The sequence below is a fragment of the Echeneis naucrates genome, chromosome 6 (genome assembly GCF_900963305.1).
Source record: "Echeneis naucrates chromosome 6, fEcheNa1.1, whole genome shotgun sequence".
Classification (NCBI taxonomy): domain Eukaryota; kingdom Metazoa; phylum Chordata; class Actinopteri; order Carangiformes; family Echeneidae; genus Echeneis; species Echeneis naucrates.
The window spans coordinates 22,176,357-22,191,318 of record NC_042516.1 but is presented as its reverse complement, the minus strand read 5'-3'; the positions used below and the strand labels follow the sequence as shown (position 1 = coordinate 22,191,318).

Sequence of the window (14,962 nt, the reverse complement as noted above, 5' to 3'; positions counted from 1 at the left end):
AAAAGAAAACATTGCATGGTAAAACAGGTAAAAACTACAATGTTGAGATAAAGTGACTCGCCCCGCTGACCTGTGACCCTGGCTGGGTCACACTAGTGAGACTTTCTCCTCTCCTCACAGCGAGGCCCAGAGTGAGGGGGTCGACAGCGGCATTTGTTGGGGGAGATACACTTCCCTCCGTTCAGGCAGGGCTGAGTGCAAACAGCTTCAGACAACAGAAACAACAACAAGGTGTTAAACGTGATGCTGTAAATCCTCCAGCAGCTGGCCGTGTTTGAGTTTGCTCACATCTGGAAAAACACTTTTTTCAGTCGCCGCCTAGATGTAATTTACATGTCAGTGAGATGCAGACAGTTTACGGCGGCTATAATTTAATAACGCTCGACTGAACTGAACGAGTTTGAAGGGAGACAAAAGTGATGAGATTGTAAAATGCATTGGTGCGTATGGAAGTGTTGGTCTTTGGGACCAATTTGAGCTCACCAGTGTGGCAGGCGCCGCCCAGCCATCCCTCCAGACAGCTGCAGATTCCTGGAGCCACGCAGATCCCCCCGTTCCTGCAGCCTTGAGGACAAATTGCTGCAGGGGGAACAAACCGTAGAGACATTCTCAGCATGCCAGGAAGCAGATCTGCACTTTGGCCAGAAGTCTCATGTTTTTTTATTATTATTATTTTAAATGTGTCAGCTGACGAAAAATACACAAAAACAACAACAACCCCATCAGCTTCAGCTGGCTGTGTTAAGCACACCTGCTGAAAGTCCCCTTAGCATTTAGCTCAAAGCTAAAGCTGATATGAAATACTAATTCTATACAACCAGAGTCTGTTTTCCAACAAATGATGGACTTCTCTCTTCAAACTGAGCAGCCGTGCTGGTTGAGTCAATAACCATAAAAACCATGTTGAGTAATTTCACTTCACATGCTTTGAGTTCCTATTGTATCAAGACTTTTTCCATTTCCTCCCAAAAACGTCTCAATCATCTTCAAAAACACGTGAAACTTAAAATACTGTTGGTTCCCGCCCCCCTTTGACCCCGTGGTGTTAATGGGGGAGTTCGATATGGTTCTCAACAGACCCTCTTGGCATTTTGAGCCGGTCCAGCTTGACGGGCAGATGCACTTGGCCACTCCGTTGACAGCGATGCATTCCCCTCCGTTCCAACAGCCTCCGTCACACGTCACTGCCAAAAGACACAAACAGGCCGCAGGACGAACGAGCTCATCAAATGGCTTTTGGCACCATTCATTTCACGCTTGGTTGTTATAGGCTGTTAATTTACCTGAACACGGCATTCGTCTGTTTCACTGAGATTGATTGATTTGTTTTATTTTTTTTTTTTGGGGACCCCTCACATGAAGCAATATGAGCCCTCGCTAGTTTCATGTCTATCTGTGGTTATTAGATCAAATTGTTATTAAGCATTTTTTGGTCCCTGCTTTAATTGTCTTTGTGACACTTCCAATTTGTCTTGTAGGTCTAAATACTGTTGCGTGAGTTCACACTTTAGCAGGAAAAAGTAAATGTTCTTTTTGTTTTATTAATATTATTTTAGTGGGAATATCGATCGTCCTTGTATACTTTTTTTTTAAATATTTTTTATTCATACTAGGCTATTTTTTTGGGGTGTTTTTACCATCGATTTGATAGCGATGGAATAAGGTACCCCAAAACTGAACCAGGGTCACTGTGGTCAGGACTTGTCTGATATGTGGTGCCCCATACGCAACACACATTTTAATATTAACTAAAGAAAAGTACTCAGGATGTTAAGATGTTGGTGGCCTGACAGACACATACGTCCCTGATAAATTCATGTACACCACCTCAATGTTGAGCCCGTGGGAAAGTTTTTTTTTAAACCCTGACTGAACTTATGGATCTAGCTGCTGTAGTTTCTGACCGGACGTTTGGAGGAATGTGCAGACAGAGAAACAGCTGCAAACTGGAATCTACTGCATCAGAGAGGGCTGGGAAAATCCTGCGGACAATCACTGCAAAGCTTCATTTACAGTTGCCTCCAAATAAACCCTCTCACCTTTGTGACAGTATCTTCCTCCAAATCCTGGAGGACATCTGCATTTTCCAGGGCGAAGACACTGCCCTCCGTTTTTACATTTGGGATAACAGTTAGCTGCATTAAAACAAAAACAAAAAAAGACAAAACAAGATTTTGGCTTTACTGCAGATAGTTTTGGAAAATAGCATGCTCTTATAGAAATACATATAAAGGAACACATAAACTACATTTTCTGCTTCATATTGTTTTGATAATGAGCTTCATGCCTAAAAACATATGTATGTTATAACATGTTTCCAATCAAAGCAGAGCAACATTTGTCTTCATCTCTGTCATAAATTCTGCAACAAACTGGTGAAAGTCACAGAAAAACCAGCATATTGAGAAAAATTTAAAGAATTGGCTTGAAAAAACAGTTTCAGCTCCTTCAATGGAGGAATTTGAAACTTATCTATGATTTTTTTTTTTTTTTTTTTTTAGCACATTTTAGGACAAAATCTTTAAACTCCATCAACAATACAGACAGTCGTTACCTGCCGCCCAGTTTGGACAATAAAATACACAAACTTTTGCATACATGCTCAGGTCGTAACACAAATGCACTAATTCCCTAAAAGGTGAGTTGGTCTTTATTTTTATCCGAAGTGGAGGAAGGCTTTGTAACATCACCATACTGGCAGGTCTCCCCTTCGTAGCCTCTGGAGCAGAAACACGTGTCGTTGCGGATGCAGATTCCTGCGTGTTCGCACGGCGGCTCGCACTTCGCCCGGGGATCGAACACGAAACCCACCGCGACCCCCCGGGGCGCGTCGGAGCCGGCGGACCCGGCGGAGCACACGGCCGCCAAGCAGGCGGCCAGGAGAAGCGTGGAGCCCGGAGCCTGGAAGCCCATCACGGCCGGTGTGTGTCTGTGTGTGTGAGGCAGGAAAGGACCGGACCTCCCTCCGCTGAGCACCGGGGACTCCTCCGCGACGCCCCCGCTGGAGAGCCGCGGCACCGGCCGGTGAGTACAGCGGGGCGGGGCAGGAGTGGAAACCTGACACACGGACACAAACACACACTGTAATCGGACACAAACTTCACGGAGACTCACAAAAAAGTTGTTTTCTTTAAATTACCATTAAACACAAATTTAAAACACAAACGGCTACTTTAGTTAGCTCTAATGCTAAAGAGCTTCGGAACCCAGTTGGACAGATAAATTTTCCCTCAACGCTTAAAAACAAACGAATTAAGACAATAAATGTTGTAAAGTCAATCCAGGCGTATGTAGCAATGTTTGTAAAGAAGTTGTGTCTTTATTTTATTTATTCAAATTAAAACAAACAAGCACTTGAGATTTTAAAGCTATGTAGCTTCGCTAGCTAGCTAGCTAGCTCAACGGTTTCCTCTTTAGCGGTTGAAACCTTTAAAACTAACAAATAAAGACAACTAACGCTGAAAAGTCACCCAGGTCTTATCATCAGTTAATAATTTACTGACTTCAGGTGAAAGGAACACGTCTTCTCTTTATTAGCGACACCTAGCTTAAACTGGCACTGAATTTGTGTTTTTAAAAGTGTTGATTCAGCTGTGTGATGAATTGTGTTGGGTCAGACTGATGTTTCTAGTATTTTAGAAGAATTGGTCAACATCCAACAAACTGAGATTTAATTAAAACATCAATTACAGGCTTGTTTTATTCACCTGTGCTGGTTTAAGCCAGGTGTGTTGTGTTAAACTTAAAATAATGGAGTGAAGCTTAATGCTGGAAAACCATGATACTGAGGGGTGATTTTAATAATAAGGGGACGTGAAGGAGACTTGGTTTTACAGCAGCCCTCCCTAAACCAGTTCAGTTTTCCACTCTTATCCAGGGAGGTTTGTGGCAGCTTAAATCCACCCAACCGCGGCGTATTCAGGAACAACGACAGCTGAGTTCACTGCGCTTTCAAAGGTTGGTGTTTTCATTGTGTGTGCAGTTAAATCATCACACTGGCGATTGCTCAAAAAAATTAAAGGAAACAGAAACATGAACTCAAGCCGCTTAAGTACAGGCAGCTTCCTGTGAAAGCAGAGAAATTGATATATGACCGGTAAACAGACAACAAACATCCAGCTCACATTGGTCATGTTAAGGTTGTGGTGTGTTGCCATACGGAGCCCTTTTCTGTTCATTGCTGATGCAGAATCAGTCTCAAAAGAAGAAAATGTCTCAAACCCAGGACAACGAAGGTGAAAGGTTTTTGGATTATTCACAGTTTTGTCTTGGTCTGCTGGGGAACTGTTTCTGGAAAGACAATGAAATAAGCGATGCAAACTGAACAGTTCAGCTCTAATGGCCTCTATGTATGATAGCACTCCTGTGATGGGAGACCTCATCCAGCGGAGTCTGACTGTGTATTATTGTGCGACCTGTTTAAGACGGGCGTTCATGTCGAACAGCATGTGGAAAAGCCATTTCCTTTTGTCTGTGAGCGGAGGAGCAGGCCCTTCATGAACTATGGTGGTGAGGGGAACGTCTGTTGTAATGGAAATAACACAACCGACTCAGGATCGGATGTAGCCGTCTTCTACTGGCACTCTGTACTGTTAAACCTGTTGAGTGGTGTTTCCCCACCGTACACTGTAGCTTTTAATGTGCTAGTTCAGACAAAGTTCTGTATGCCCACTAGTAGCTGTCAGATCGGTCATCTTGTGACCTGAAAGCTGCTGTTAAATCATTTAAAATTTCTAGTGTCATTGTCAATTCAGGAAGTGGGCTATTGTGTATTGCTGAGACTTGGCAGAGACAAAGCTGTGAAGCTGCTTCTCACTTCCCAGACAGCCTGAACTTAGATTGTCCAGCTGTGTGACTTTCCAGTTTCTGTCCAAATAAACGGTGGACGTCAGGCTGGTTGTGAAGATGAATGGATGCAGAGTTAGAATAACGTCATCACTTGTCTGCGTTTAGTTTTTTTGCGCGGTGTGATCACTCCTTACTTGACCCACTTAGCAGTGGTCAAGGGCAGGCTGGCTGAGTGCCCAGTAGGAGAAAAGGAGGGGAACACCCTGTCACAACATGGTTTGATTTGATACCTAGAGCACACAACTGCTTATAAACAATTACAAAATATTCTCATTGAATGTTTTGGATGGAAGATAAATGAAAAGTAGTGTGAATTTATATACTAATTCTGAATGTAAATTTAACACTGTTTTTAGATACATGGAAAATGTATGCATACAAAATACCTGCAGACACAAAAAGGGAAATGGTGGTGGTTAGTAGTTTTGCATGTTTTACTGGACTACATAGGGAGACAGCCATGGGCCGTTTGTTCTTCTGCATTGAAGGCTGGCTTTTTGTTGTGCCTCTTGTGCTGTCTACAGTTAGGTTTTCAGTTCAACAGACTTCCTCCTGAAGTGAATGATCTTCAGCACCACCTGGTGTGTCTACGGAAACTTACAAGCACAAACAAAAACATGAAAACAGACTTCAAGTGAACCACAACTTTATTTTGGAGGTGTTAGGCAGAAAAAGACAGTTTGTGCCGTCAGATTTGACAAAGAGCTGGATCTTATAGTTTCAGTTTCTCATGAGTGGGAATTTCATTGATTAGTCAATAAAAACATCTGCATGAGCAATTATTAACTTTGAAATCAAGTATTGGGCATTTCTGAGTTATATTCGTCATCTGTCAGACAGAACAAAATACTTCGCGCACAAACAGTATTCAGCATAAACAGTGATGCATTTCTGGCAATCATTAGCCAATTCTAAATGATGCCATGTGATGAAAGAGACCGGTGGAATCATTATAATCCCAAAAATGAAGGAGTAGCAGTCAACTCAAAAGACAAAGTAAAGACACAGTGGATTAATATATCACTTGACACCATAACCCACACAAAAAGGACAGCTTGTTAAAAGTTACTTCCACACCAGGTGTTATTCTAGATATAATCTGAAGAAAAACCAAAAGAAAAGTACATTAATTTATATTTACATATGCCCATGTTTACCACTGTAATGCTTGCTATGAAATTGAAAATGTTATCCCTTTTTAAAAAGTAGGTTGTTTTTTTATGACAAAATGGATTTGATATTTGATCAAAAATATGCTCATGTCAAACTCTTCATGTTAGTTGTATATGCTGAGTGATAAACATAGGAAAAGACTGATACTACAAATGTTTACTTCAGACTGAAGATAAAGAACTGAGCTCCCCAAACCAAAAAAAAAAAAAAAAAACACAAAGACTCAAGATAATACAGCATATATATTGCACTACACCATATCAAGAATTTTCTGAAACAAACAAAAGACAAAGGCTGCAGTAGGAATGAATGGAAAGAAAAGAGGGAAGAGAGAAGTGGTTAGGAACTGCTCAGTGCTTTAACTAAAACAAAACAAAATCAAGAAACTCTCATAGCTTAGTAACTGTATTTTTATTAAAAGTATTTAAAAGTGGTATAGAATAGTAGGGTCTGGTAGCAGTTACCGCTTTCCTGTACTTGTACAACGTTCCTAACACTTTCTGTAAATAAGGACCAGGCTAAAGTGCATCATATCTGAACCTGCTGCTTTCAATCATTTCATTGTGGGGACTTCCTCCGTGGGAGTCAGCCCAGTAAAGTGGAGTGAGAGTCTCAGTTAAAGCAGTGTCTGATACCCGGGATCTTCTGCTTGCCTTACTGGTAGACCTGCACATGCCCATGCAAGGAGGTGGTGTTCCCTCCGCAGTCCACATACTGGTACATCTCCTGGGAGACCTGCTCCGTGTGCCCAAAGTACGATGTTGTGACCGTCACCCTGAAACGATAACCACAGAGTGAACTACTGCACGTAGAACGACCAGGTCTAACAGCCAACAGCATTTCACCTAAAGGAAACCATAACCATTTCTCTGATGCAGATTTTCTATTTTATTTTAGGTTTTTCAGATGAATTCATAATCTGTAAAAGTCAGCAGACTTTTTCACAGCTGAACTGAGTTTTGCATTGCTTGTTTCGACATGGAAAGTTTGCTTTCCTACTGACATGATAAAGTTGTCACAGTTCTCCAAATAATACTTAAATCATTCATCTGTCCACAGAAGTACAGTTTTAATTTCTAAGCTATGGGCATGGCGTTGTGATGTTTTCTTTGTTTTCTCTTAGTTTGCCTTTCTGCCGCAAATATCCACGCAGACTGAACTGATAACTGGGGAAAAAAAAAACAAAAAAAAAAACACCTGCTATCTCTCTTGTTAGTGCTCTCAACAAACACGAGTGGCGTTTCGGGCCTTGTGTTACATTAAATTACAGTTTTTCTTCTGGAATTTAGTCTCATGATGCTTGACTCCAAAGCTTTTATTTGGCTTTTGCCCACGAGGATTAAGTCAACTAATAAGGCTCATTTCTGCCTTTTGAGAAATGTTAGCCAAATTCACAGCCTGCCTTAATGTCACCGTTGTTGTGTAAATGAGAAAGACACATAAAGGCTCATGTATCTCTCCAGCAGAAGTCTGGGCCTGTTCTGGGCAGCTCTTCAACATGTGTGGGTGGAGCTATGTGAATGTGGAGGACAGAAATGATCAGAGAAAATCTGATATTCATGTGTATCATAATAACCTGAAAGACAAAAAAAATTACAATAAATATAATTTAAAACACTATAATCCAGTTGTACTTACTGCATCATGAGCACTATGTTGTGAACTTTAATGGTTGGCATAGTGCAGTAGTTACTGTAAAGAAAAAAGAGATTTCAGATTAAAAATGACCACGATCCCATTGACTGTAGGCCGTTTTAGAGAAGTTTTAAGAATATACTTACAACATATAACTCATCTCATCAGCAATGGTGGTGGGAACTGTATAGTCAATCTGCAACAACACAATTTAGATCACCCGTTTATAACTTTACATTCATTTTATAACTAAAATGAATGTAGTCTGCTGCAGTTTTGCCCTAAATTCTGTTGAAACAATGTTCAATAGTCAGAGGTGGTGACAAGGTGCTTAAACATTTGAAGTTGAAATATAATTGATGTTGTTTTTGAGCAGTCATTAGACAAATCTGTGAGTTCAGTCAGATGAGGTTGCTTAGTATGGGGACTGTGGGTGTAACAATGAGTTGTTGTAGGCTGTTCAAGTGTGTTAACTGAAAGCGATGAAAGGTCCAGTAAATGTACTACCTTTCTGTTACAGTACAGTAGTGAGTTTATTTTCTTTGTGCATGCACAGAGGAGGAGCAACCTACCTGCTCTGCATCCAGTGGTGTGATAATTGTGCTGTTGTTAAACTTCGCCTTGCCTATCACCGTCTTAGAGAACTGTACTTGCGCTGTGATGTTGGTCACAGATATGGCGTAGTAGTTATTGTTGGTGATGTTCAGGGTATTCTGGATGGAAGAGGAGAAAAAGGGCAGCAGACACAATCAGTAACCATATTAGACTGATATAAAAATCACATTTTAAGTTCATTATGGTTCCTGTCCACCTAAAAAAAAAAGTCTAATGTTTTCCTTTATATTTCTGCTTTTGGTGTAGACAATCAGTCACATTCAAGTTCTGCGGTGTTGCAGTTTTATTGGAGAGGCGTATGTAGCTGCAGCCTTACTGTAATATTGAGATAGACGATTAATTTCTCATGGTCATAGGAGACGTAGGCCGACTTCACCCCCACGTAGGACACGTCAATGGAGCGAGGGAATAGGAAGAAAACTGCCAGACCAGACAGCAGCAGGCACAGGGCCACTGATATCGTGACATAGAGTTTACTGCAGAGGACATAAAAACAGAAGTGAGACCAGCTGATGACTTCATACTCTTATTTTGCCTCTTTTTTGGCTCATTCAGTTTCATCTTCCACACAGCTCACACAGTTGATGTGTAAAAAGAGCACAGAGTACAGACTTACGTCCTGCTTGGCCTCAACCTTTGGTCGCTGTATGGAATCAGAGCCACGAGCTGATTCTCTTGACCTATTGATTTTTAAATATGGAAAAACAATCTGTCATTTGACTTTTGTACGTAGAGGAGCAGGTACCAAGTTTCCTATTGTAATGGAGTAATAAATACTAATATTTAGAAATTTGTACCTCGTGGGATTCTACCAGTGCCCTGACATGTGGGGCACGTTACACTGTCCCGCCCAGTGAACTCCACATAGGGGAACTGAGAGACGTCGCCGCTTTTTCCGTCCTCTTCTGTCTGACCGTCTCTGTACTCTCCAGAAGCTGTCAGCGCATCCTGACTCTCATGTTTGTGCTTGGCCAAGTGTGACTGGGCCTTGCCCATAGCTGCAGGTGCCTGTACAAAACAAAAAACAAGGCATGGACAACGGGGAGGAGCTGCAGTATGGGTGCAGCAGGAAGTGCTGACTAACCACATGCCACGCACTTATTTGACTGTGAAATTGGCCCTGGATGGATTCCATGAAATGGTTCCCTGGAGAAGAGACTCAATTGCTTTTAATACATCAGAAATAATGCTAATGGAACCTGGAAGTGTTGTGTAGACTGTCTAATTTTCAGTTTGATTTTCATGGCAATTTAGTCCAAAGTGATCAGAGGAGTAATTCTTTTAACATCATACTGTGACACTTCTTATTATTTTACTACTGTGGCTGGTTCTCCAGCGCTACAACCGGGCCTCGGGCAACTTTTTTCTCAGTGAGGCCTTCACTGAAGGAGTATGAGCTGGTTTTCAATAGTGAATACTGAACTCTGACTTTCACTGGCATCACTACAATACTCATAAATAAGCTTGAGTCTTTAGTAACTCTGAGAGAGACTTGAAAACAATGCTGAGATATTCAATTTCAAAGTGAGAGCAGACCACAACACTTGTCCTTTTTCTCTGTATTATATTGTGGTCCACTGGACTACATCACCTGTAGAGGCTGCATTGCTGAGTCAGATCAATAATAATTTAGCTAACGTTGAAATGAAACGATAATTATAATACAGTAATACATGTCACCATGAAAACAGCGTGTTATAGTGCATCAGGGATGTCTCTAGTCATGTGGTGTTATTGTGTTTAGATGTGGTGGTTATTCGGTTGTAAAATTGAGAATGCTTGAACAGTTTGTATTGACTGCAGCTTTCAGTCCTCCGGACCTTATTTTATCTACCTGGAGAGATTAGATCAGCTGATTTCTGATGTATGTTAATTTAACAATCAGCTGTCTTCGTTCTGCCCCTTCGGAAACAGCAGCTGAGGCTGTTAGGCCACAGCAGCGACGTTACACAATGCGAGAACAACACAACACCGCAGAGGCGAAGATAAGACACAACAGGCCGGTCCGCCATGCTGCCTCCGGCCAGGACACCCACCACACCGGCCCCCGTCTCCGGCCCCCGTCTCCGGCCCCAACGGCCGTCGACACCCCGGCTAAAATGGCGTTTCGTGCCGTCGCATCATTCAGACATTTTAAAGACAAAGCGGCCGGATAAGCGCTCATTTGTGCAGAGCAGGCCGCAGACGGTGTCCTCTCTGAAGCCGTACCTGTGGTTGGGGTTGTGCCGCCTGTTGTGGTTGTGTTTTATTCCGACTTGCCGGCCATCCGTCGTGTCGTCGAAGGTTTGTTGTGGTTCACACACCGAGGAGGAATGAAGCTGACGGCACCGCCTCCTGCCTGCCCATTGGTCGGCCTCCTGCTGGATGTTAAACTGGTCCACAGCCTACAGACCAACAACACAAACGGACACACTAACATCACTTAGAGCAAATTACTAATACGGTACAAATGCTTGCCAGGGCTTTTCCCTAGAGGTGGCCGGATTTATTGCAGTGAAATTTAAATTTGATGTGAGCTAGTTAATTTCTGTTGAATCATGATGAGCAGTAATTCTGTTGCAGCAATAGGAATTTCTTTTTCTGAGCACTTGAGATGACTTCTGTTGCCAGAATTGAGCCAGAATAGCAGCAGTGACGGTCTAAAATTGGCCTGTTTCTCAGACCATACGTGTTTGGAAACACCATCCCCCATACTGTGACACTGCCAACATGCATGATGTAGGTTGGCTGTGGTTCCTGGAAAATTTGGTCAGCTGACAGCGACATGACAGAGACGTTCCTGGTGTGAACAAGTTTTACTACAAGAACCGCCATTGTTGGTGCTAACCAGCAAGAATTCACCGCTTTATTCCATTCAGCTGCTTAGAATGGATGTTTCTCTGTGGAAACTGCATGACGGAAGGTTGAAAGGTTGATATGTAACTCAGTGTGTTTTATTTTTTTTCAAATATTAGGAACACTGAGCCTTTTACTCAAAATGATTCAAGTTGTAATGTGTTATAATTCACTCAGAAGAGTTATATAAATATAAATTTGTTTAGATACATTAAAGTGAATTGCAAAAGGAAACAAAAAATCCTCTTTTTATTGCACTGATGTTTCAGAATTTACCAAAGTGAAAGAGCACTCTCGAGTTCAGCTGCAGCATCCGCCAAAGTTTATTTGTATAGCAAAGCAATTCAAAGTGCTTGGCAGGGGACTAGAAATACATTATAAATAGAGCGTAATATTAAAAACAAGTTAGACTAAATAAATTAAACGTTTGAATGTTGCATAAAAGGAAAGCAAGAGGATCTTGTGAAACATCCACAGTATTTCTTCAGACTGTGCTCATAGAATAACTTGAGTGATTGTTTGTTTTGGTCTCACATGTCTGGAAGTACTTTCCATCAGCCAGATGAGGGCAATGTGCTACTGTGTGTGAATATATCACTCAGCAGCCTCAAGCCAGTGAAGCCTCTCTGCAATAATAACACGGTCATTAATGCCTCTGAGCAAACATCAAATTATAGTGACAATAGATTTATTTTAATCTGTTTAATCTATCCATGACTTCAGAGCAGCCACTCTGAATATTTGCATAACCCGGCAAGCTGAGGGAAAAGTACACTTAGATAATAGCTAATAAACTAATCACCCATAATGCTTGAAAACTGACCCCGGTCAAGATAATGCTTACAAATTGCAATTAGCGTTTGTTTTGTGTACCAGAGGGATCCAGTGTAATGTTTTGGACAATAGATTTTCAGTTCCTGTTGTTGTTGTTGGGTTTGTTTTGGTTTTTTTTACACTTTCCTATGATTGTTTGTCGGTGACACCTGTGAGTCATTGTACAGTGCTGCGTGGGGAAAGCATCTGCTAGTCACATTAAGAAATGCTCTAAAAATAAATAGCAAATGTTATTTGACCCAGGTTGGCTTTAGCAATGACCTACTTGGCGTGGTTCACAGGTTTGTCATACTGCCAGTGCTAAATGACAGAAACCAGCATCAACAGTGGATCTGAAAATCCCCTTAAATGCTGATTTACTACTTTAGAGAAAATATGTTTTTAATTATGTGCATACACAGTGTTTTTTAAAATGTTTTTGAACTATCTAGACTCATCATTTCCTCAAGTTTCACTATAATAATGCTGTGTATACAACAAGTAACAATGTGAACTTGGTGTTGAACCTGGAGGACCGGAATGTGTGTCCTCAAAAACTATTTAGACTGCAGATCTACTGCCGCTAATCCTAGAGCTTGGGATCACTTCCTCTTTTATTATTTACTGGCTCGGGAATTTCCAACAGCTATGTCCTCGTAGGAGGTAGTGGATTTGTAAACTCACAAGGCACTTTGGAAAGAAACCAGCCATTGTTCAGAGGTCCAGTTGCAACTGAAGGAGGCCATCTCTGCAGCTCCTTGCCTTTGATCTGAACCATTGCGGAGAAGTTTTTTTGTTTTTGTAATCCTTCTTCCCACCTAGTTAGAGATTTTTGAAGTTTCGATTTCCATTCCCTGAATTCTGAACTGAACATAATAGACCGCAGTCCCACCTTCTGGTGTTCATTCCAGTTAAGAACTCCCAAAAAAATAGCTGAAATTGAGACTCAGCACACACTGTGCTTTTCTGTCGTTTCATTTTTGTTATACTCCATTTTCCAAGTGCGGTTAACTCATGGTTGTCAGATGTCAACACTTCTCACCTTAAAACCACGAAAGTGTGTGTGTGTTGTGGTTGTTTCTTGCAGCTAGTTTGCATCACATTCTGGCCTCCAACAAACAAACCTGCAGTTTGCTGGGGACTGACATCTGTAGTTTGTGGTGTCATGGTGAGGAGATTTGATACAACCAACTGCCAAGCAATCCAACCTCAGAAGAAAATGTTCTGTCAGGATGCTTGTTATAAACCTAATGTTTGCCAACTGGCAAATTGGTTATCTTCCTGTGTTTATTCCCTCAGTAGTCTTCCCTAATCTCACAACCCTCCTGCCACTGCAACTCACAGCACCAATACTGTTGTTTAGTACACAGTGACTAATTCATTCTGCATCACTGTGAGGCATGTGAAAACACCCCAGTACCAGTCTGAGGAGACAGGTTAAAAGTGGCAGTGCTGGTCCAGTCTGCTGTGTGAGGACAGTGTCTGTGTGTCCCTGATAAGAGGGAGCGAGTGGCGAGGACACGTCAGCCTACTTCAGGTGTCAGCACTTCAAACCAGAAGCACAGCTTCAGAGCCAACGTGTAAAAGTCCTTATTGTAGAGGTGAAGTGGAGGATATTCTGAGTTTGTAATATTTTGTGTCTGGGTTCAATTTGTTTTCAACCTAAAAAAATAAATAAAATTCGGGAAGTGGTGACTCTCAGGATTTCTGCTCTGGAAAGCTTTATGCCCCTGTTTTCCTCCTATGTTGGCACAGCAACACCACACATTTCATATTTAATTGACAAGCTTCTCATTGTATATTAAAGCAATTTACAGCATTGCAATGTAAGGCCACTTGAGTTATTAGACATGATAGCATATAACACACAGCCTGTTGGGTGAAATGAGAAATTACTGAGCATCATTATGAGGTGCACACACATCAGTCCCAGTCATATAGCTGTGAACTGAGCAGTGACAGTGCAAATAAACAGCAATGACTGTGCTCTTAAATACAGCCTTAACAACCTCTTAAGTGAATTGCACTCAGTCCAAATAGTTTTATAAAACTGTTCAAATGCATTTAAGAGAGATGAAACCAGTTCAGATGATTTTCTGATCTCATAAAGTCGTACTAATAATAATCCTATATAAAAATAAATGGAAAGGAATCAGTGTGTCTGGGCTGGTGGTGCCATAAATATTATTCATCATGGATTCAAACAAACAGCCAGAGTGGAGTCACCGTAGTAATTAACATAAAGTGGAATTACCCAACACGAAATCGTGCTATTTTGAAATGGAATCTTAGTGGGGTTGCTATACACCAATAAAGGCAACATAAATACAAACTGCAGCATGGAAAATAGCATTTAAAGAAAATTAACTACGAATTCATTGTATTCTGTCTAAGCTGAAGAAGGATTTATTTGCTCAGGTGTTGTCAAATATTTTACGCAGAGAGAAGTAACCGTTGAGAAAAGGATAAAAAATATTGTCCATGCAACTGCACATGATGTTAAATGATGATGTAAAAGAATTTGAATCCCCATTTTGCAAATTAAGTGATTTTTTTTTTTTTTTTTTTTTTTTTTAATTTTGTGGAATGTGATGGCTCATTTTCATAACATTTGGCTGTGACATCAAATAAAAACACATGCTAATGAAGCCAAATTTGACTACATTTAAACAACTGTGTGCAGCTTTCAATTCATTCTGCTGTTGATGCTTCAACATGTATTTTGTGATGTGAAGTAAAACAACTACATATGTTAGATTCGGCAGAAAGAAATCAGAGGGATGCGTTTCTGCAGGGCCACTAAATGCTTCCAGGCACATAACCAATGCTCATCACTGGCAGTGCTGTGACACTTTAGAGACCGGACAGATCCCAGCAGGGAGTCTGTCAAATAATTCCAGGCAGATCTACCATGCTCGGGCAGTTTACAATATTCTTTGGTCATTGTTGTCGTGTGCAGCTGACCTGTGATTCAACTGCAGTCAGCTCTCCTGGCGGTGTTAGCATTGACCTGCCTCTGCCAAGAGGAACATCCTCCTCACAG

At 41.3% G+C, this 14,962-nt stretch overlaps 2 protein-coding genes across 2 annotated transcripts; both read right to left on the bottom strand.

Annotated features, from left to right (window-relative positions):
• Positions 1-2: 2 nt before the first annotated feature.
• On the bottom strand, positions 3-2,968 carry seraf (Schwann cell-specific EGF-like repeat autocrine factor). Its single transcript, XM_029505158.1, has 5 exons — positions 2,691-2,968; positions 2,040-2,135; positions 1,080-1,184; positions 484-579; positions 3-205 (listed from the first exon to the last, which is right to left on the bottom strand). The coding sequence occupies exons 1-5, from the start codon at positions 2,911-2,913 to the stop codon at positions 93-95; spliced, it is 633 nt and encodes a 210-aa protein (XP_029361018.1). The 5' UTR covers positions 2,914-2,968; the 3' UTR covers positions 3-92.
• A 2,515-nt stretch (positions 2,969-5,483) lies between these two features.
• tmem106ba (transmembrane protein 106Ba) lies at positions 5,484-10,633 on the bottom strand. Its single transcript, XM_029504584.1, has 8 exons — positions 10,480-10,633; positions 9,069-9,279; positions 8,888-8,951; positions 8,588-8,747; positions 8,229-8,369; positions 7,803-7,852; positions 7,660-7,713; positions 5,484-6,796 (listed from the first exon to the last, which is right to left on the bottom strand). Exons 2-8 carry the CDS (start codon positions 9,265-9,267, stop codon positions 6,676-6,678), a joined length of 789 nt encoding a protein of 262 aa, XP_029360444.1. The 5' UTR covers positions 9,268-9,279; positions 10,480-10,633; the 3' UTR covers positions 5,484-6,675.
• Positions 10,634-14,962: the final 4,329 nt, after the last annotated feature.

Excerpts from the sequence above, each read along its gene's own strand:
- seraf (XM_029505158.1), bottom strand. The coding sequence starts at position 2,913 with ATGGGCTTCCAGGCTCCGGGCTCCACGCTTCTCCTGGCCGCCTGCTTG. Across the intron at positions 2,136-2,690 it reads AGGGGAGACCTGCCAGTATG|CTAACTGTTATCCCAAATGT; the intron begins GTGATGTTACAA and ends GTTTTAATGCAG. Across the intron at positions 580-1,079 it reads CGGCTCAAAATGCCAAGAGG|CAATTTGTCCTCAAGGCTGC; the intron begins GTCTGTTGAGAA and ends TTCCCCCTGCAG.
- tmem106ba (XM_029504584.1), bottom strand. The coding sequence starts at position 9,267 with ATGGGCAAGGCCCAGTCACACTTGGCCAAGCACAAACATGAGAGTCAG. Across the intron at positions 8,952-9,068 it reads CACTGGTAGAATCCCACGAG|GTCAAGAGAATCAGCTCGTG; the intron begins GTACAAATTTCT and ends AAAAATCAATAG. Across the intron at positions 7,853-8,228 it reads CACCACTGGATGCAGAGCAG|ATTGACTATACAGTTCCCAC; the intron begins GTAGGTTGCTCC and ends GTGTTGTTGCAG.